Source organism: Bombina bombina, chromosome 5 (genome assembly GCF_027579735.1).
Source record: "Bombina bombina isolate aBomBom1 chromosome 5, aBomBom1.pri, whole genome shotgun sequence".
Taxonomy (NCBI): Eukaryota; Metazoa; Chordata; class Amphibia; order Anura; family Bombinatoridae; genus Bombina; species Bombina bombina.
The window spans coordinates 361951369-361972747 of record NC_069503.1 but is presented as its reverse complement, the minus strand read 5'-3'; the positions used below and the strand labels follow the sequence as shown (position 1 = coordinate 361972747).

The following is a 21379-nucleotide window of genomic DNA, read 5'->3' as shown; positions in this document are numbered from 1 at the left end:
TTACAAATTCATCTTGAACTCCTACTTCTCTGCCCTTAACCTCCATAAGCAACACTACTTCTCTACTCTTATCTCTAATCTTTCTTCAAACCCAAAACGTCTGTTCTCCACTTTCAATACTCTTCTACGCCCTCCCCCACCTCCTAATACAACTTCTCTGTAAGCTCAAGACTTTGCCAGCCATTTCATCTACAAAATCGACTCCATCAGAAACTAAATCAGCTCTCAACATAATTCCATTCTTTCTCCCCCTCAAATGCTCTCAATCAACCACAACCCACATAACCTTAAACTTAGCTCATTCTCCCCCGTTACTGAGGAAGAAGTTTCGGCACTTATACTGCGCTCTTACCTCACTACCTGTCCCCTTGACCCTATCCCCTCACAGCTACTCCCCTCCTTCTCTGCTACCATTACCCCTATACTCACACACATTTTCAACCTCTCCCTCAGCACCGGTATATTTCCCTCATCTCAGAAACATGCACTAGTCACACCTATCCTCAAAAAACCTTCCCTTGATCCTACCTCCCCACCCAACTACCGCCCTATTTCCCCCTCCCTCTTGCCTCAAAGGTTCTTGAAAAACTAGTATATGCACGCTTATTCCATTTCCTTACATCAAACTCCCTCCTTCACCCACTGCAATTGTTAAGGTTACCAACGACCTACTTACAGCAAAATCAAAAGGCCACTTTTCTCTGCTTATCCTCCTTGATCTATCCGCAGCCTTTTGACCACCCTCTTTTGCTCCAAACCCTCCAATCCTTCAGCATCTGTGACACAGCCCTCTCATGGCTCTCTTCCTACCTGTCAAACTGTACCTTTAGTGTAGCCTTCTCTGGGGCCTCCTCTGCCCCGTCACCACTTTCTGTCGGAGTACCGCAAGGCTCTGTCCTCGGTCCCCTTCTCTTCTCAATCTACACGTCATCACTAGGTTCCCTAATAAAGTCCCACGGTTTCCAATATCATTTGTATGCCGACGACACCCAAATCTACTTCTCTGCACCAGACTTTTCTCCTTCCTTGCTAACCTGTGTCACTAACCGTCTTGCTCACATCTCTTCCTGGATGTCCTCTCACTACCTCAAGCTAAATCTCTCCAAAACTGAACTCCTTTTTCCCCCCTTCTTCCAAAATCTCCACCCCCAATCTCCCTATAACTGTCGACAACTCCATCATTACCCCTATCCCGCATGCCCGATGTCTCAGGGTCACATTTGACTCAGATCTTTATTTCACTCCTCACATTCAGTCCTTGGCTAAAGCCTGCCGCTTCCACTTTACACAAGACACAACTAAGATTTTAATCCACTCTCTCATCCTTTCCTCGATTACTGCAACTCTGTCCTCTCTGGTCTCCCCACCTGCCTCCTAGCTCCTTTACAATCCATAATGAATGCCTCTGCCAGGCTCATCTTCCTTACACGTCGCTCTTCATCTGCTGCACCTCTCTGCCAATCCCTTCACTGGCTTACTCTTCTCTTAGGATCAAAAACAAAATTATCACTCTGACATACAAAGCCCTCAACTGCACTGCTCCCCCCTATATCTCCGACCTTGTCTCCAGATACTCTCCCTCCCGTCCCCTTCGCTCTGCTCATGACCTCCAACTCTCCTCCTCTCGTTACCTCATCACACTCCCATTTACAGGACTTCTCCAGACTGGCTCCCATCTTGTGGAACTTTCTGCCTCGCTCCACAAGACTCTCCCCTAGTTTTGAAAGCTTTAAGCGCTCCCTAAAGACTCTACTGTTCAGGGATGCATACAACCTACGCTAACCTTTCTTTATAATTATAATCTAGCACATATGAACTTACACCCTCTAGTTGTGAAGAAAAAATGTCAAAATGCATTCAGATAAACGGCGGCCTTCAAGGGCTAAGAAATTAGCATATAAGCCTACCTAGGTTGAGCTTTGGATGCTCCCAAAAATTACTAAAGAATATCTAGGTTTTAGGCTGAGTCTGGAAGATCTGGGGTAGAATTGCAGCAACCTGTGCTGGAGCCATGTCTGGTTGCAGGTGGCAACAATGAGGCAGAATTTGGCAAAACACACTTAGAAAGGAGTAGATCAGAGGAGTGGCTAAGGAGACATTGACAAACTGATACATGTATATGGTGAGGAACAGCAGAAAGTGCTCCCAAACCATGACTATCCAACAACATATGGGACGGTTGGGAACTCTGATATGGGTGGGTGGAACCACAAACTAATATACGAATCACCATACAGTATTTAGGGGTGTTTTTAGTATTTAGTAAAAGGGCATAGAAAACAATAACCAAAGAATCCAGTGGAATGTTGTTTTTGGAGATGGAGATAGTATTAGAAAACAGGAACTCTACATGTATTGTATCTCATATATAGCAACCATGTAGAAATAAATACACTGACTCATTAAATATTCATAAGACAAATCTTTACAGAACTATCAGTGCAATTAAATCACCATACCACAGCATCAGACAAAGGGTAATTCTGTCATCAAGCAGACATCAGACTAAAAACTAAAATGATCAACAATGTACTGACAGGATGTAGACATCTGGGACATTAATCTAAGCCTCTGTTCCAAAAAGGAAATTATTGAAATCTGACTGTAGTAAGATTATATAACTGTGGTAATTTATGATAAATATATATATATATATATATATATATATATATATATATATATATATATATATATATATATATACACACACACACACACACACACACAAGAAGGGACACTCATTGTACTTTAATATAATGATTATTATTATATTGTTATCATTCCACCAAAAAATATTTGAATGGAATCAAGAGTGATTAAAAGCATATAGAATAAGATACATTGCCTGATAGTATTATGTTATTCCTTAGTATAAGTGAATGTAAGGAAGAATTGGTAGTTTTGCTGAAATAGAGTTGTAATAATCATAGGTAAAAGCCGAGAAAATAATTTAGAACGCTAAACTCAAATTTTACCTAATCATATCTATATAAATGACATATAAATACATGGGGGTGCAAAGACCACAAAGCTAAAGCTAAATACCACAAAGCTAAATAGAGTGCAAGGTGGACACTGGTTGTGGGGTGTACAAATCTTCCAGTAGCTTTTACCTTTTTAATCACACTTTGCTGTAGGACACTAGAGATGTATAAAGGCTCTTCCCTGCAAATGCTGCATTTGTGCAAGTGATCACAGCATCATTTTCCCTTACCACTGTTGCCAGCATCCAGTGAGTTAATAATGCTCCATGTCAGACAACAGAGACCTGTGCTGTAGACAAGCAGGCTCCAGCCCACAGTTATTGTTGCCATGGGGCTGCTGCGGTTGCCATGGGTTACTATACACAGCAGCCTGCGGTCTCCCCTCCTACTCCGCCCACTGATCTTTCGGTACCTGGCCTGCGCACTAATATCCAGAAAGGAGACACGGCGGCGCCTGCGTGCGGAGGGGAGAGACTGCTGAACCACAAGCTCTGGCTGTGGAGGACGCTGCACTGCGCTCAGGTAAGCAGCAGCACAGTAGGGCGACGAGAGTACAGAGTTTACGATTTTGATTAAAGTTTTAGAGTTTCTGGAAGACTCGTAGAAAAGAGAATTCTGGTAACACTTCAAATGCTCTTTTAGACATTAAAGCACAACTCCTAATTTGTATAAACAAGTATGTGTGTATGTATGTGCATATGTGTGTGTGTATGTATATATATATATATCTCACAGGAAAAATATATGTAGTGATAAATAGCGTATTAGAAGATATACATTTACTGAATAGGAACAGCTAATATGCTTAATGGCTTCTAGTTAATAGTAAACGGAATAAGCAGCCATCATGTTTTCTGCCTCACCAAATATTTTTAGCTTTTACAATGCAGATTCTTTATTGAATCTGATTACTAATCATAGATACAAATGAAAGGAATAGAACACGTGTATTTTGTCACCTCTATGTAAAAACTGGAGTAACTTTTATTGTTAAAGCTACAGATACATAAAACTGCTGTTCTGTGTGTTATTTGGATATCATTTTGTTATATGCAGGTGAGGTTATTTATAGATGTGGGGAAGAATAACTTGCAATCCAACGATAAAAGTATCTTTAGCATAAAATAAACTTGTAACTGTAGATGTTGCGGATACCTTCCACATTTACTAACTCAACAGGTTCGTAAACTATAACGCTTTAATCTGAGTTACCACTTCAGTGGCCAACCTACTATATTCCAAACGTAAAGTTAAAAACGAACAGTAACATGAAAATATTTTTGTTAGCACAAGTTAATTTTAGAAATTGAATGTGATCTATCCCTATTAAAAATAAGTAAAAATATGATGAATGTAGCATCAGATCTACAGAGCAATGATTTTACAACAATAATATTAATATTTTTATTTTTTTTAAGAAAGCAGGAAGAGTGCATATTTTAGCTATGATTACTTCACCATTAAAAGGTGCAATTAGTAAAATAAGACAACTTTGAATATAAAATGTTATTACAATTGGACGTTTATGAAAAACGTATCTGTATCTTGTTTGTTAAAGTTGTGTGAACTGAGAAACTTCTTTAAAATCTAAAACTATAGACAAATTGACTTATATGCAATGCCCAGTTAGTTTAAGGTACAGCCCATGATGCCTTCTACTTTAATATGAAATAAAAGGGTGGATGCATCTGTGAATACATCCGATTTCAAAATTGGCAGATTTTTAGTGGCTTGTCTCTATCCACCAATACACACAAGTTTACCTGTTAAGCAACATGCAGTTTCTGCTGCTTTCAAAAGAGATTTTAAAAAACATTAAAAAAAAAATCACTTAATATTTTACACACACATATACATACACACACATTATATATATATATATATATATATATATAGACACACATATATATATAAAAAATATGCCTTTAAGACATACATTTTATTTAAAAAGGGACATGAAAGGACAGTAAGGTTTTTCTTATTAATTTTTAAGAGACTAGTACTATGTATGCAGTGCTAATTGCTACTTGGTAAGATGCAGTTTTTTTTGTTTTGTTTCATATATATCAAATCATACATACACATTTAATTTCTCACACACAAATACAGTTTGTCTTCATATCCATTTGAGATTCTCCTATATAGGTGCTCGGAAGTATATGGAATACAATCTATAGTTTTGTGGTGGTGGTGTTAGAAGTTACTCTGCTAAAGCAAGTCACCTGCCATGTCTTTCTGGCTGAACAGCTTAACTTAACTTAAACAAGTTAAAAAAAAAATCAAATAGCCTCACTAATAGGATACACAAGAACAACTTGATTATATATTATGCCTTTATTTAAACACACTAAAAATTAAAAAAATAATAAACAGTGCAAGCACTAACATATTGTAACAAACAGACATGGGAAACAAATGGTACAAAGTTGTAGAAGTTATGCATTTGTAACACTAAATATAATGAAACTATTTTTATTAGCAGTATTAAAAAGCAATGTGAATCCCAGAAATGTTTGCAATGTCTTACAATTTATCATGCAGCCAGCATGTCCTAGTATATATAAAGCAGTGTTTAATAAAATGGATAGCTATTGAACAAGAGAAACGTTTTGGATTTTAATTTCAAACAGAATAATAATAATAATAATAATAATAACAGAACAATTTCCAGTGTAGTAAACAATGAGTAATTGTGTCACTCAAATGTGACCATAAATTTGCACCCAATAAGAATGATATTTTCTTTTTAGGCCAGCAGTGAGAGAACAGCATTTTAAAGAAAAAACACAGGAATGAGGGAATTTCCAGAGTAACAATAAGCAGATTTATACCCTTTATAATACAAGAAATAATACAATTTGGCAACATTTAATGTGCTTGGTTTATTTTTTTTATGTACACAATGTGAAGCTCATTTGGAGTATAAGATGTCTGTATTATGTCTGCAGTAATGCATTTTGATCCCTAGTTTTATCCAATATGTACACATCATTGTAAGCTTTTTATAGGGTTGGGGAAAGTTATAGTTTATGTAGCATGTAAAATTATTTCACAGTTAAGGTAAATATTATATATATATATATATATATATATTTTTTTTTTTAAAAAAAGGTTCTGTTCACATATATATGGTGATTTTCCAATGAAATATAAATACACAGACATAGTATTCTATATTTATACTTTTAACAATAAATGAATACATCTCATTTTGTACTGGTATCTTCTTTTAGGTTTAGATTTTATGAGGCATATAACCCGGTTTTTAAAAGAACAAAAAGAAATAAATATAAATTACAATCTTGCTTTTCTATTATATAATGTGGAAATGGACACTCAGCAGGCTCAAATGATTTTGTGTGGAAGTGGAGTTTATCTGCTTCCCTCTTGAGCACATTTTTTATATTTACCAGATTTATACAAGGATACACTATTCAAAAATGAACAACTCTTATTTTCCACTGGAAAAATACAATATATATGTATATAGAATACAATAATTGCACTTGATTTATAGTTCCTCTAAATGTAGGTTCATGGATCTATTTTGGGGGTGATGGAGCTAGAACTGTAGTCCACTCTTCTTCATGAGCTTTGCTTGGTCTACATCCATGTACGATTTTGCTGTCACTTTTATGTCCAAATCTGGAGGATGAACTGTAGGAGAGAGGGGAAAAAAAATAGTAACATTGGGGGATGGGAAAGCTGTAAGGACATACGGAGGGAGAGAAAAAAAAGAAAGGGGGAAGGAAATTGGTTTTCACAACACACTCAAAGGCTGAGTAACAGAGGAGAACTTTAATTATCTCCAGTCAAAGAGAGACAGGAAATTTGGACTTTTAATTAGCCATTTGGAGTGTGGTTAGAATTTTTTTTTTAAGCTAGATAATTTAAACGCAAATAATTCAAGTCTGACTAAATGAAATTCACATAATCAGAATGCAGATAATTGAATTTCTACTGCATCCATTAATTCAGTGTGGAGGTGTGCAAGGACTCTTATGAGAAGCTGTCACAGCTCAATAAAATCTCAGTCAATTAATTTTTTCATTATCTGAGAATTACAGCAACAACTGAAAATAAGAGCAGCTACCACACATGAAAAGTACCTTTCAGATCCTGAGTAATGATTTGTTTTCTCTTCTTCCTCTTCCACAGGAAACCGCCGATTGGAGGTGGCAAACTTGTGAATAGCTTCAAAAACCGAATACTTTGTCTGTCCTAATGCACAGGCTTCAATTTCTTCTAGACTCAGTTGGCTTTGTAAAAATAAGTGGAGACGGCTGTCCGAAAGCAAAACTGGGCACTGCACAACCCTGAAAAATATAACCAAAGTATTCCTTTAGCAACAAAAACACAGAAAATGTTCTGGTGCGTGGAATAAGAAAGGAGTTAACTGGAATTAAATTAAAAGGTAAAAACAGCTTGCCGATGTTAATATAAATGGTGATTCATTGATGGAGAGATGTCTGCATCCTACAGGTTTAACAGAATACACCAACAAATTAACTATGTCACAAACAAAGAGTGTGTGTGTGTGTGTTTTTGAGATTATACATACACACACATATATATTATATATAAAATATTATATATATATATATATATATATATATATATATATACATATATACACACACTATATATATATAATATATATATATATATATATATATATATATATATATACACATATACACACACACACTTCAGCATCAGCTATGCGTTTTCTGATAACTTTTTTCATAAAAAAAAAAAAATGTTTTAGTTCAGCAAATGCATATCAATACATTTTTAAAAGATACAATAGTTTTTAGATATACACATCCTATGTCACTTATTTTATTTATTAAACTTTTACAAGTATGGTTTTGAAAACTGTGTCGGATGCCAGATTTACATGTTCGCCATAGTTAAAAAAAAAAATTAAACGGACATTGTACACTACATTTTTCTTCAGACTCCTAAACCAGGCCCCAAAGTTTTAGATATATACTGTTGTCTACAGATTCCTGCAAGCTCCTGTTTTGTATAATCTGTCTTTTCATATGCAGGCACGAGGGGTGGGGGGGGGGTCTACTGTTCCCGTTTTTCTCAGCCTAACCTCAACAGCAGTGCTAAACTTGGAGCTTCTAAGTTTTTAAAAGGTTTTATACCATGTCTGTGCATATTCTTCTTTATAGTTGTGCCTATAACATGCAGTTATATGACAATTTGTGTATACTGTCCCTTTAAGAACCACAAATAATGAGAATATGCTTACAATTTGTCAACAAATAAAATGGTTACAAAAAGCAAAAATGTCTCAAGCAATTTATTTTATCAGTTATGTATACATATGTATGCAGATAGGAACTGTATCAACTTATCCCATCAAAGCCTGAAGACAGTGAATGTGTGAAGAAAAAAAAAAGAACACACAAACACACAAAGGAAGGGCGTCAGATCCCAAGACAGTGACGCTTCATTACAGGTATAGGAGTATGACCACCGTACACACTCAAATTACTAAAGCAGAAATTTCTAACAAATACTAGACATTTGTTCTACGGGCAGTTGCTCTTCTGCTACCTGGATACATCAATCTCTTGGTTAGATTTTTATTCCAAATCCACCTGAAAAGATCAGCATTTCTTTCCAGAAAATTCTCAATTAAGTCTTTAGAAACTTATGTACATTACTTATATTGTAAGCTTTTCAACTAGAATAGAATTCTCCTGAAGGTGAGAGACGTCTAAGAACCCTTCAGTATTCCCTCTGATCTAGGCCAAAGATTTAGCCATCACTTCAAACACAATATTTCAATAATTTAAAAAAGGGAAAATTAACTATGTCAAAATACATGGGAAGTATCTGAGCATCAATAAGTAACTTTTAAATATTCATTAAGTTAGGCTTTTCTATCACAAATTGAAATCATTATTCTCTTTTCAGGTACAATGTGACATAGCTATCTATACACACACATATTTGTGTATATTACATATGCTTGTAGACAAGCTATCCCTGTTTCCAGCTATCTGAGCAGGAGCAGTCTAAGTGGTCATTGGTCACAAATACACAGTATCCGATACGCGTTTTACAACAATAATTTTTGCTAATACATGTGTATTGCAATATGCTTGTAATGTAAACAAACTCATTGATTACACTATGCATCAGAATGCTCCTTTAACTTCTGAGCCATTTCCACCCATGTGCTGAGCTGTTTGAGTTTTTAAATGCTTTTTTTTGGCAGAACCTGTATGTGGTTCTTTGCATTTTTTTCACAGTCTGTTTTGCACTATGGTTTTTCTCCATTTTCTTTTAGGCACATATTCATCTCATCCTAGGATCACAGAGGATCTTTTATATTCTAATATTTGGATGATGCACACAGTGTCACACATATAGTTTCTGAAGACATCTGTAATTAACACTTCAAAGTGACTGTTAGACAAGTGTATATGTGTAGTCCGTGAAGAATTTTTCATAATTTTGTCTTCTGGATTTGTTTTTAATTATATGCGCATATTTAAAATAGACACTATTCTGTGTGTTGATCTTATCCACTTTATAATTACTAAATACTTATTTTATTATCCATTGTTTATTTTCAAATTTTAGAATTCATTTATATTTATTATTCTAATGGTTTGTTTACACTTTAGCTTTTGTGTAGGCACTCTCCCCACATGTATATGATAACTTTTTACATGCGATTAGGACATTTTAGAGAGCTTGTGTTTTATATTCTTTTGGCGCTGTAGTCAAATCTACTTACAGTGGGGTTTAAATGTGAGCAGCATTTAAAAACTAGTCATTTTTTAGTGAGACACCCACACGTTTTATATGGGGGGGGGGGGGTTTCAGCAGATATACCATTATTTTTTATGTACATATGACACATGAAAACAACTTTAATGTGCACGTAGGGGCTTCCATGATCCTATACTCAAATAAATGCTCATTTATTTATACATGCCAGGTGATCACTATTACCATATTTGGCTATAAAAAAAGCTGTATGGGGGCTTTACTACATGATTTTGAACCTTCATATCTGAGAATAATTTTGAAATGAAAGCAGCAGCTTTATTTTGTCAAATTAGTATATTGTTTTAACTTTATTCATTTCACCGATTTCCCTGTCCCCTAGAAAAAAGAATCCCTGCTAACCAATCACAAACTAATAATCAGATATAGCACAAACTCTGTTTGCACATGTGCAGTTGAGAGAGATTGGGGAAGCTTTAAAGGGACACTAAACCCAAAATGTTTCTTTCATGATTGAGGTAGAGAATACAGTTTTAAACAACATCCCAATTTACTTCTATTATCTAGTTTGCTTTATTCTTTAGATATACTTTGTTGAAGAAATGGCAATGCACATGGGTGAGCCAATCACACAAGGCATATATGTGCAGCCACTGAGCCTATCTAGATATGCTATTCAGCAAAGGATATCAAGAGAATGAAGCAAATTAGATAATAGAAGTTAATTAGAAAGTTATATAAAATTACTTGCTCTAATTCACGAAAGAAAAAAAATTGTGTTTCATGTCCCTTTAAGGTGGTTTAGCACTGATTCAACTTAGTTGCTATTGCAAATAATGATTTTCCTATCATGATTGTTGATGTAAGACTGATAATCCACCTTTTACAAACGTGACCACTGAGAATCTTAAGGGGGAGAGTGAGGTAAACAAAAGCTTTGCCTAAAGTATTAACCCAAACATCCCTGGGAGAAAGTAAAACAAGCTAATATTTAGATGTATTTTACAGCAAAAGGAGCAAAATAAATAGTGAATGTATATTGCAATAATGTTTCACTTGCAATAATGACATTGTTTGCGTAGTTTAAACAACTGTCCAATTTACTTTTATTTTCTAAATTTGTTTGGTTCTCTTGATTTACTTTGTTGAAAACAAGATGTTGAAAACAAGATACCTAGGTAGACTCTGGAGCTGCAGTAGTGAATTGCTACTTCTTCAACAAAGGATACCAAGCGAATCAAGCAAATTATATAATAGAAGTAAATTGGAAAGTTGTTTAAAGTATTCTCTATCTGAATCATGAAAGAAAAAAAATGTGGGTTTCATGTCGCTTGAAGGGAGCTGAGATTTAGCTTCCTGGTTTCCAAAGCCTGGTGACATCACCACGCCCAATGAGATTCACTGGACCACCAGGGATTTGGGGGTAAGAGCGATTGGGACATGCTGTGTTCCGAAAGCAGCCCTCTCCCGGGTGATGACACATAGTTGTCATCCGCACTTAGCACATTGTGTGTATAATGACCACGTATTGTTATGCACAATTAAAGTGTGAAGCACAAGCGGTCAACATGCAAAATAAAAATTAAATAAAAGCAAAACTATTTGTTAATTGTTTAATGTTTTGTCACGTCACTGTAGTACAGGGATAACACATGGTCTCCTTTACGGTCGCTTCTTCAACTGATCTAAGAAATCATTGTGTAGTGTGTATTAGGGTCAGGCGCAGTATACTTTAAAAAGATATAAAGGTCATCTCATCCCTAAATACTATACATACATATGCAAAGCATGTACATCCTAGATAAAGTATATATAAAACAAGAAAAAAGGAAGTAGGTACCTCAAATAAGAGGTTCCTTAAATTCAAGGGGAAAAGCACAACTGCACAAATATTAAATAGAGACAGAATATGCCAAATACAAACACACACTTTAATATACAATTATAAAATAAAAATGCACTTACTAGGGATCCCTCGGTATCAAACTAAATAAGCCGGCTTAAGCAAAGTCAAGTGCACCTCAAACAAGAAATGTTGTAAATAACATCCACCAATTACGAATGTACATGTAACTATCTTCAAAGTCATGAATCCAATACAAAATATGACAGTGGAAATGTAGAAATACTGTAAACGTAGTGGATACCAGTATATAAGGTGCAAATAAGCCAGGAAAAAAGGCATCAACCCCACAATAAGGGCTAATAAACACACTGGCACAGAAAAGAGGAGCCCAAATAGAGTGTATCAACAGGTTTGATCGCCGTTGAAGCATCCCCCAACACCACCGATCGGTCATTTACATGGGATCCCCCATGTACAGGATCAACCCTAAAGGCAGCACACGGAAAACGACAGTGACGCTTAGAGGAGCTGTGGCATAAGGGAGACAGGTATTTGATAATTGATCGGTGGTGTTGGGGGACGCTTCAACGGCGGTCAAACCTGTTGATACGCTCTATTTGGGCTCCTCTTTTCTGGCTTATTTGCACCTTATATACTAGTATCCACTAAGTTTACAGTATTTCTACATTTCCACTCCCATATTTTGTATTGGATTCATGACTTTGAAGACAGTTACATGTACATTCGTAACTGGTGGATGTTATATACAACATTTCTTGTTCGAGATGAACTTGACTTTGCTTAAGCCGGCTTATTTAGGTTAATACTGAGGGATCCCTAGTATGTGCATTTTTATATTTGTATATTAAAGTGTGTTTTGTATTTGGCATATTCTGTCTCTATTTGATATTTGTGCAGTTGTTCTTTTCCCCTAGACTTTTATGACCCTCTTATTTGAGGTACCTACTTCCTTTTTGCTTGTTTTATATATACTTTAAAAAATACTTATGCCACTCTGGGGTAAAAGAAAATGGCACACTCTGCAGATGCAAATTACAGAAAAGACCTAAAATAACACACACTCAGGGCCGCCATCAGGGGGTGACAGGGGTGACTCCTGTCAGCGGCCCCATGAGGCAAGAACTAAAAACAATTTTTTATTTTTTTTTTAAATTTTGGTAGGCACCAGTGGGAACTACAGCAGAGTGCTAATTGAGCATGGGAAATGTTATTACAAGGAGTAAAGTATTAGCATTTGAGAGGATTTCTGAGTGTGCACAAACCACTATGCACAGTGTTAGGCAAACACTGTACAAACAAAGTGTCAAGTCTGTCTGAGTCAGACAGCATTGCAGAGGAGGTAGGACTTACTTCGAAATTGCACAAAGAAATAAAAAACATTTACTGATTGTAACTTCAGTGTGGTAGTAGTTGTATGGTGGGGACAGAGGTCCATAAAAACACATTTTTTTTTAGCAGCAGTGTATTTATGATTATTTGACAATGCTGTAGAAATTCTATATTTAAAGCCATGCAGAAATGTTTCCTCCTCAATACACAAATGGTAGGTGCCCTTTTGGCAGATATACATTTTTTTTTACGAATATATATACATATAAATATATATTAATTACATTCTAGTTTACTGCCCCCTTATGCAAGGACTTTCCAGATGCAAGGAGACATTTTATCTAAGATTTTTACATCTGCATAAAATGGTATACTCTCAGACTAAGATTGCTCAGGGTTTGAAATGAGACAGGTTAACTTAAAACTGTTCAGTTTACACTACAGCTGACTTAATTTTGAAATACATACAAACAAGCCTAAATCCTGCATTTAACCAGATCTAATGGTATGAGTACCACAGCTTATGGTTCCACCAAGACCATATAGAGTACATCATTTTCAAAATCCATAAGTACAGCTGACAGATGGGGACATTTGTACACTATATTTGAAGTGGTGCTCTTGGTTGGGGAAAAAAACAAACATATGTCAACCTTTTAAAAGTTCTTTTCTTCATCTAGCCATCTACCCAGATCATTAATGTACAATTTTGAATTCACAGAATTATTTTTGTTTGCACATTTACAAATATGATTCTTTAAAAAGTGATCTCTTCATTTCTGCATTTTTTTTATCATGCATGTCACACTGTTGATTTAGGGGATGCAATGTGCAGAAATGTTACTTTCTGTGAGTGTTTCTGTGGGTGTCTGTGTTTATGTCTTTGCCTCTATGAGTGTGTATGTATTTTTTTTCTGTGGGTCTCTGTGAGGGTAGGTGTGTATGTCTTTGTGCATTTTCTGTGGATGTCTGTGAGGGTGTGTGCGTATGTCTCTGTGCTTTTTCTATGGGTGTCTCTTTGAGGGTGTGTGTATGTACAGTGGATATAAAAAGTCTACACACCCCTGTTAAAATGTCATGTTTCTGTGATTTAAAAAAAAAAATTAGACAAAGATAAATCATTTCAGAACTTTTTCCACCTTTAATGTGACCTATAAACTGTACAACTCAATTGCAAAACAAACTAAAATCTTTTTGGTGGAGGGAAGTAGAAATAAAAAAACTAAAATAATATGGTTGCATACTTTGTTGAAGCACCCTTTGATTTTATTACAGCACTCAGTTTTTTTGGGTATGAGTTTTTCAGCATGGCCCACCCTTCTTTGCAAAAACACTCAAAATCTGTCAGATTGTGAGTTCATCTCTTGTGCACAGCCCACTTAACATCACCCCACAGATTTTTAATTGGATTTAGGTCTGGGCTCTGACTGGGCCATTCCAAAACTTTAATCTTCTTCTGGTGAAGCCATTTCTTTGTTGATGTGGATGTATGCTTTGGGTCGTTGTCATGCTGAAAGATGAAGTTCCTCTTCATGTTCAGCTTTCTAGCAGAAGCCTGAAGGTTTTGTGCCAATATTGACTGGTATTTGGAATTGTTCATAATTCCCTCTACCTTTACTAAGGCCCCAGTTACAGCTGAAGAAAAACAGCCCCAAAGCATGATGCTGCCACCATCATGCTTCACTGTGGGTATGGTGTTCTTTTGGTGATGTGCAGTGAAGTTTTTTTGCGCCAAACATCTCTTTTGGAATTATGGCCAAATAGGTTCAACCTTGGTTTCATCAGACCATAACACCTTTTCCCACATGCTTTTGGGACACTTCAGATGTGTTTTTGCAAAATTTAGCCGGGCTTGGATGTTTTTCTTGGTAAGAAAAGGCATCCGTCTTGCCTCTCTACCACATAGCCCAGACATATGAAGAATACGGGAGATTGTTGTCACATGTACCACACAGCCAGTACTTGCCAGATATTCCTGCAGCTCCTTTAATGGTGCTGTAGGCCTCTTGGCAGCCTCCCAGACCAGTTTTCTTCTCCTCTTTTCATCAATTTTGGAGGGACGTCCAGTTCTTGGTAATGTCACTGTTGCGCCATATTTTCTCCACTTGATGACTGTCTTTAATGTGTTCCATGGCATATCTAATGCCTTGGAAATTCTTTTGTACCGTTCTCCTGACTGATACCTTTTAACAATGAGATCCCTCTGATGCTTTGGAAACTCTCTGCGAACCATGGCTTTTGCTGTAGGTTGTGACTAAGAAAATGTCAGGAAAGATCTACTAGAACAGCTGAACATTATTTGGGGTTAATCAGAGGCATTTTAAATGACAGGTGTGTACCGACTCCTATTTAATATTTTGAATGTGATTGCTCAATTCTAAACACAGCTACATCCCCAGTTATAAGAGGGTGTGCACACTTATGCAACCATATTTTATTTTTTTATTTTTACTTCCCTCCACCTAGAAGTGTGTTTGTTTTTCAATCAAGGTGTACAGTTTATATGTCACATTAAAGGTGGAAAAAGTTCTGAAATTATTCATCTGTAATTTTTTACATCACAGAAACCTGACATTTTAACAGGGATGTGTAGACTTTTTATATCCACAGTATGTCTGGGTATTTTCTCTGGATGCCTCTGTGAGGGTGGGTGTGTGTATGTATGTTTGCCTGTGTTTTCTGTGGATGTCTCTGTGAGGGTGTATGTTTTCTGTGGGTGTCTCTGTGAGGTTGTGTGTGTATGTCTGTGCATTTTCTGTGAGTGTCTCTTTGAGAGTGTGTGTGTATGTCTGTTTCCTGTGGATGTCTCACTGAGGGTGTGTATGTATGTCTGTGTTTTATGTGGTTGTCTCTTTGTGTGTGTATGTTTTTGTGTGTTTTCTGAGGCTGTCTCTGTCAGTGTTTCCTTGGGTGTATATGCAAGCTTGTGTGTGTGTGTGTGTGTGTGTATTGTCTGTTCCTTTTTAGGATATTTTGACCTTACTACTGATTATTCACATCTTTCTACAGACTTTGAGACAAATGAGACCTTTCTGGAAGTCACCAATCCAACATTTAATCTTTAAATTAGTGTTTAGGCAGTTAAGGGCCCTTCCTTTCAGCCACTGAATGCTGTCATCATTTAGTTAGCATCTTGACAAAAAGATAATCTGAACTTCATATTTTGTTCTGTAAATCTCCTTTTTTGACAAAACTGTAGTCTACCTCATTACTTGTCAGGTCAATGTAAACAAGTGCTAAGTGTCTGTGCCTGAGTGTGTTTGTGTGTTTCTTTGCGTATCTGCTATAGTGTCTATATGTGAATCCTTATGTGCGAGTATGTGTGTTTCAGTGTGTCTGTGTGTTTCTGTGTTACTACCTACTTTACAACATTTCCAAGTTTGACTACACTTAAGAATAAATTGCATATCTGTTTTAGTCATTTGGTCAAAAATTGAACATGTCAAGGGGGGAGGGCCTGATTAATGGTTAAGTCAGGGGCCCCAAAATTTCTAGTGGCGGCCCTGCACACACTGCTTTACTTTTTTATTATTTTTTTTTACAACGGTTAAAACATTTTATCTGGATTTTCATTTTGTATTTATGGTTCCTTTAAGCCTATACCCTAGTATATTTCATGTTAAAGGGACATTAAACCCCAAAAAATTCTCTCATGATTCAGATAGAGGATACAATTTTAAACAACCTTTTAATTTACTTCTATTCTCTAATTTGCTTCAATTTTAGATATCCTTTGTCAAAGAAAAAACAATCCACATCCACCAATCAGCAACTACTGAGCCTATCTAGATATGCTTTTAAGCAAAGGATATCAAGAGAATGAAGCATATTAGATAATAGAAGTAAATTAGAAAGTTGTTTAAAATAGCATGCTCTTTCTAGATCATGAAAGAAAAAAATATGGGTTTAATGTCCCTTTTAAGTGCCCACAGTGCACCAAATATTTACACTAATAACCAACAATGGAAACCTTACTGTATTTCAGCATTGATTTGATAGTTTCCATGAACTTTTCTCTTTGTGACGCTCTCATTTTCTCCATTATCTCTCTACAGATCTGGTCAATACAGTTACAAATGACTAAATTATGTTCACACAGAAATGGTTCTCTTAAGACACTGAGGACTGTTATTGATCATACAAATTTATACAGGAGTAAATTATCACCGCTGCAGTGGGTACTTTTTGAATAATACCTCTATCAGCAATGCAATCTATATATCCTTCAAATAAATATCTACGGTACTACATAATAACAAACAGTCTCTTTAAAAACTACTGTGGTCAAAGTTAAATCATAACAATGAAGTGTTCCAATGAATCAGGTTAGGAGACAAAGGTTTGGAGAGCTGGTAGTTGTTTCCTTCAACTAATGTCAAAAGGTAAAGGAGACAAGTAAACAGCTCTCAGTGACAGTCACATACACTTACACTTGTAAGTGTGCATACAACACACACATAGTGTATACGTATCTCCCTTTAGGATGTCTATATGTATTTAATTTTTACTGATAAAACGGTGTTACCCTGGTCCTCCTTTAAAATTGTACATACAAAAATGCATTTAAGTTTAAAATTGTCAGCAGTGTTATTACTTCTAATAATAGGTTAATAGCTAAGTCGCAGGCAAGAAGAGAAAAAAAGTGAGATGGTGCCAGGAAACAGGCATTGAATCCATACTGACTAACTCGGCTAATTAAGTCAGATGCAAGTTCTTCAAATTAGTAGCTAACTAACTAGACAGGTATACATTGTGATGCAACATGAGGCCAATTAACCGTACAATTTGAAACAATACTGGACACTGATCCCTCTGTATGGAAATATGCATGCACAACAGAGCATATCTAGTGCTTTTATTTTTTACACTATATTGCAGGAGCAAGAGTGTGTGTGTGTGTGAGAGAATATATAGATAGAGAGAGAGAGAGAGAGAGAGAGAGAGAGAGAGAGAGAAGATTAGGTAAATTCTACAGCGCTAGTCCCTGTTTTATTGAGGAATTTAGTTAGACCTCTATGTGGAGCGCACCGAAGTCATTAACCAATACAAGGTGAATAGATTATTATTTATACAACGGATCCCTTTAAGGGTAGACGCAATATCTGAATGAATAAATATTATTCCGTCATATCCCTGATACACAATATCGGATCTGAGATGTGAGGAAGAAAAGATCACATTGATAATTGTAAACAGCTAATTGATAATTGTAAACAGCTTTTCAAATTATTTCTATCATTTATGAATCATGAAAGTTTAATTTTGACTTTAAAAGGGACACTGAACCCAATTTTTTTCTTTCTTGATTCAGATAGAGCATGTAATTTTAAGCAACTTTCTAATTTACTCCTATTATAAAATTTTCTTTATTCTCTTGGTACATTTATTTGAAATGGAAGAATGTAAGTTTAGATACCGGCCCATTTTTGGTGAACAACCTGGGTTGTCCTTGCCGATTGGTGGATAATTTCATCCACCAATAAAAAAATGCTGTCCCGAGTTCTGAACCAAGAAAAAAAGCTTAGATGCCTTCTTTTTCAAATAAAGATAGCAAGAGAACGAAGAAAAATTGATAATAGGAGTAAATTAGAAAGTTGCTTAAAATGTCATGCTCTATATGAATCACGAAAGAAAAAATTTGTGTTCAGTGTCCCTTTAAAGTCCTATAAATAGTCACCGACTAGTGCATACACGTGTGTCTGCTCCTTATTCAAAAGCTGTATTTTATCTAGAGTGGCAAAGGAGCATACCTTTTGGTATAAGTTTAGTGTTTAACCTCTGCAAATGGATTAAGAAATAATGAAAGAGAAAATGTTTAAAGATAAAATTCTGTAATGAAATACATTTTATTTTTACACCAGACAGTCCTTTTAAGCCTTTCCTACATTACAATTTCATACAATTTCAGAATGTAAAGACTTGTTTTTGTTTACTTAATTAAAAGGACAGTACAGTCAATATTATACTTTCATACCTCATTGAGAGCAAGCAATTTTAAAACAACTCTCCAGGCTCAAGAGCTGTAATGCACCACTGGGTGCTAGATGGCGATAGGTGGCTGCACGTTAGTCACCTGAGCCTTACACCCCAGTGTGTGTGTGTGTGTGTGTGTGTGTGTGTGTGTGTGTGTGTGTGTGTATATTGTAGTATAAAAAGGTGTTCAAACAAGCCATCAGGGCAATGTAAGAAAAGACTCATACATATCCCATAAAGTTCTTACTTTACTTATTATAATTTATTTCTAATTCTTAAAAATCAAATTACTTTAAGGGGACAAAGTATAAACAAAGACTGTTTCTTAGAAAATGAATGGTTTGAGATGGGTCCAATATAGTTTCTAATATTAATAAGGAAATCCCAAATTAAAAAGGGGGTTAGTTCTGGGGAAATCTGTCCATTTAGTAAAAAATAAAAATTATAAATAATATATTATCTCTCTCTCATTACAATACAGGTTTCCTCTCACACAGTTTTTTTTTTTTTTAAAAAAGGATTAAAATGCATATATAGGCGTGTGAGATACAGAACTCCTTCAATGCTTTGGTGCCCTCTACTGAGCAACTATGAAATAAAGCAATGCAATGACTATTCTAAAATATGGTGGAGTACACTAAATCATGAGCCAATTTAAAGGGTCAACTGATTTAAGGTTCTTATATATGTTTGAGATAATGAAAATGCGGAGGTTGAATCAAATTAATCTAAGTAAATATGTCAATGAAAACACAAATATATATTATATTAAATATAGATTTAAGCAAATAAAAAAATGGATACTTTTTTTTTTAATTATTATTAGCCATTTGTGTGTGTAATAGGTATTAAAGTAGTCCGCTACTAATTCCTTAAATGCAAAATAGTAAATATATCCTATATTTCTAAAAATTACATATATTCAAACAAGCAATACAAGGGTAGCAGTGATTGGATGCTGCATACAATTAACATATGCAAAGAAATAAAGGAAAAGCCCTGAACTTTTTTTCAGATTTTAATCTGAATAGTTAATTGGCAGAATTAATGTGACAGGATTACTTAAAGGAATATAAAAAGTACAAATGAAAATGATCGAATAGGTTAGGACATTGTATTACACTATCGCTGGTATATATATGTGTTTATTACATTTGCAGGAGTTAGTTGGCTGCTGAGCAGCAAAGCATTACTGGTGGCTAACTGAAAACGTGGTAAACCTATGACAGACAAATGAAGTGTAGCCAATCGCCAGCAAGCTCCCAGTAGTGTATAGCAATGCGGAATCTGTTAGTGCTCTACAAATAATATAATTATATAAATATATATTCGTTTCCACAAAAGGATACCAAGAAAACAATGTCAATTTTGAAAACGTAAGAGAATTTAAAAAAGTGTCTTAAAATGGCATGCTCTATCTAAATCATTTTTTTTCTTTAAATGAAAAAGCATGCTATTTTAACTTTTCAATTTACTTTATCCAATTTGATTCATTTGAAAAGCATATCTTAATAGGCTCACTAGCTGCTGATTGGTGGCTGCACCATAGATGACTTGTGTGAGTTGCTCACCCATGTGCATTGCTATTTATTCCATAAAATATATCTAAAGAATAATGCAAATAGAAGGAAGTTGGAATGTTGTTTCAAATTGTACTCTCTGTCTGAATCATGAAAGAAAAATTTAGAGTCATGTCCCTTTAAGGACTTCTGACATTTTGTACTGCAGGGCCCTTTCAAAAAAATAAAAAATAAAATAAAAAGTTACTTCAAGGAAGGTTGAATACAAACTAGAATAGTCTGTCTCACAGAGATGTTAATAATGTTACATTGTTTAGGAGGTTTGGCAATAATGTGCTTCACTGAACTGGTAAGAAGTATCAGAGTAAAAAGCTATGCAGAAGCAGTGAGCATTGCATTTATATCTGCCCTTAACTGGCCACATCAGAGGAAACAAGATGCTTAAGATTTATTTTTTTCAAGTGTGATGTTCCTGGAATCCAAAACAATACATTCTTTTCTAAAAGGACAATTTCAAATGTTTTTAAAAACATTTATGTTGTAAGCAGACCTTTTTTCTATGCAATGTTTATTTGGTGCTATACACTATGCATATGTTAATAGCTGAATCCTATGTAAAAACAGGGCAGTGGTCCTAATAAGACAAAATAACTGCAGAAGTCTCAAATGAACTTCTACATACAATCACCACACAGAGGTTACAACGCAAAACCCCTCACAGGGGAAAGATATGAAACCATTTACTCCTTTTAACAGGGTAAAAAGAAAACCTTCTGGCCAGATAAACCTGCAAAAATGTAGCAGAGATGATTGAAACATTAAACTCAAGCTGCCACTTCTGATAAATAGGGTTGCCAACCAGCCGGCAGTTTAATGACATGGCCGTTATTTTTAAAGGGACAGTCTACTTAAAAATGTTTGTTTAAAAAGATAGATAATCCCTGTATTAC

The 21379-nt window shown here is 35.4% G+C and overlaps 1 protein-coding gene across 2 annotated transcripts in view; it reads right to left on the bottom strand.

Moving 5' to 3' along the window:
- Positions 1–5303: 5303 nt before the first annotated feature.
- SNX10 (sorting nexin 10) overlaps positions 5304–21379 on the bottom strand; it is a 118514-nt gene continuing 102438 nt past the window's right edge. For both annotated transcript variants that reach the window (XM_053714165.1, XM_053714164.1), the window contains exons 6-7: positions 7094–7300; positions 5304–6641 (exon numbers count right to left, since the gene is read on the bottom strand). In XM_053714165.1, the coding sequence (XP_053570140.1) occupies positions 6527–6641; positions 7094–7300 (322 nt within the window). In that variant the 3' untranslated portion in view covers positions 5304–6526. The remainder of the gene's footprint in view (positions 6642–7093; positions 7301–21379) is intronic.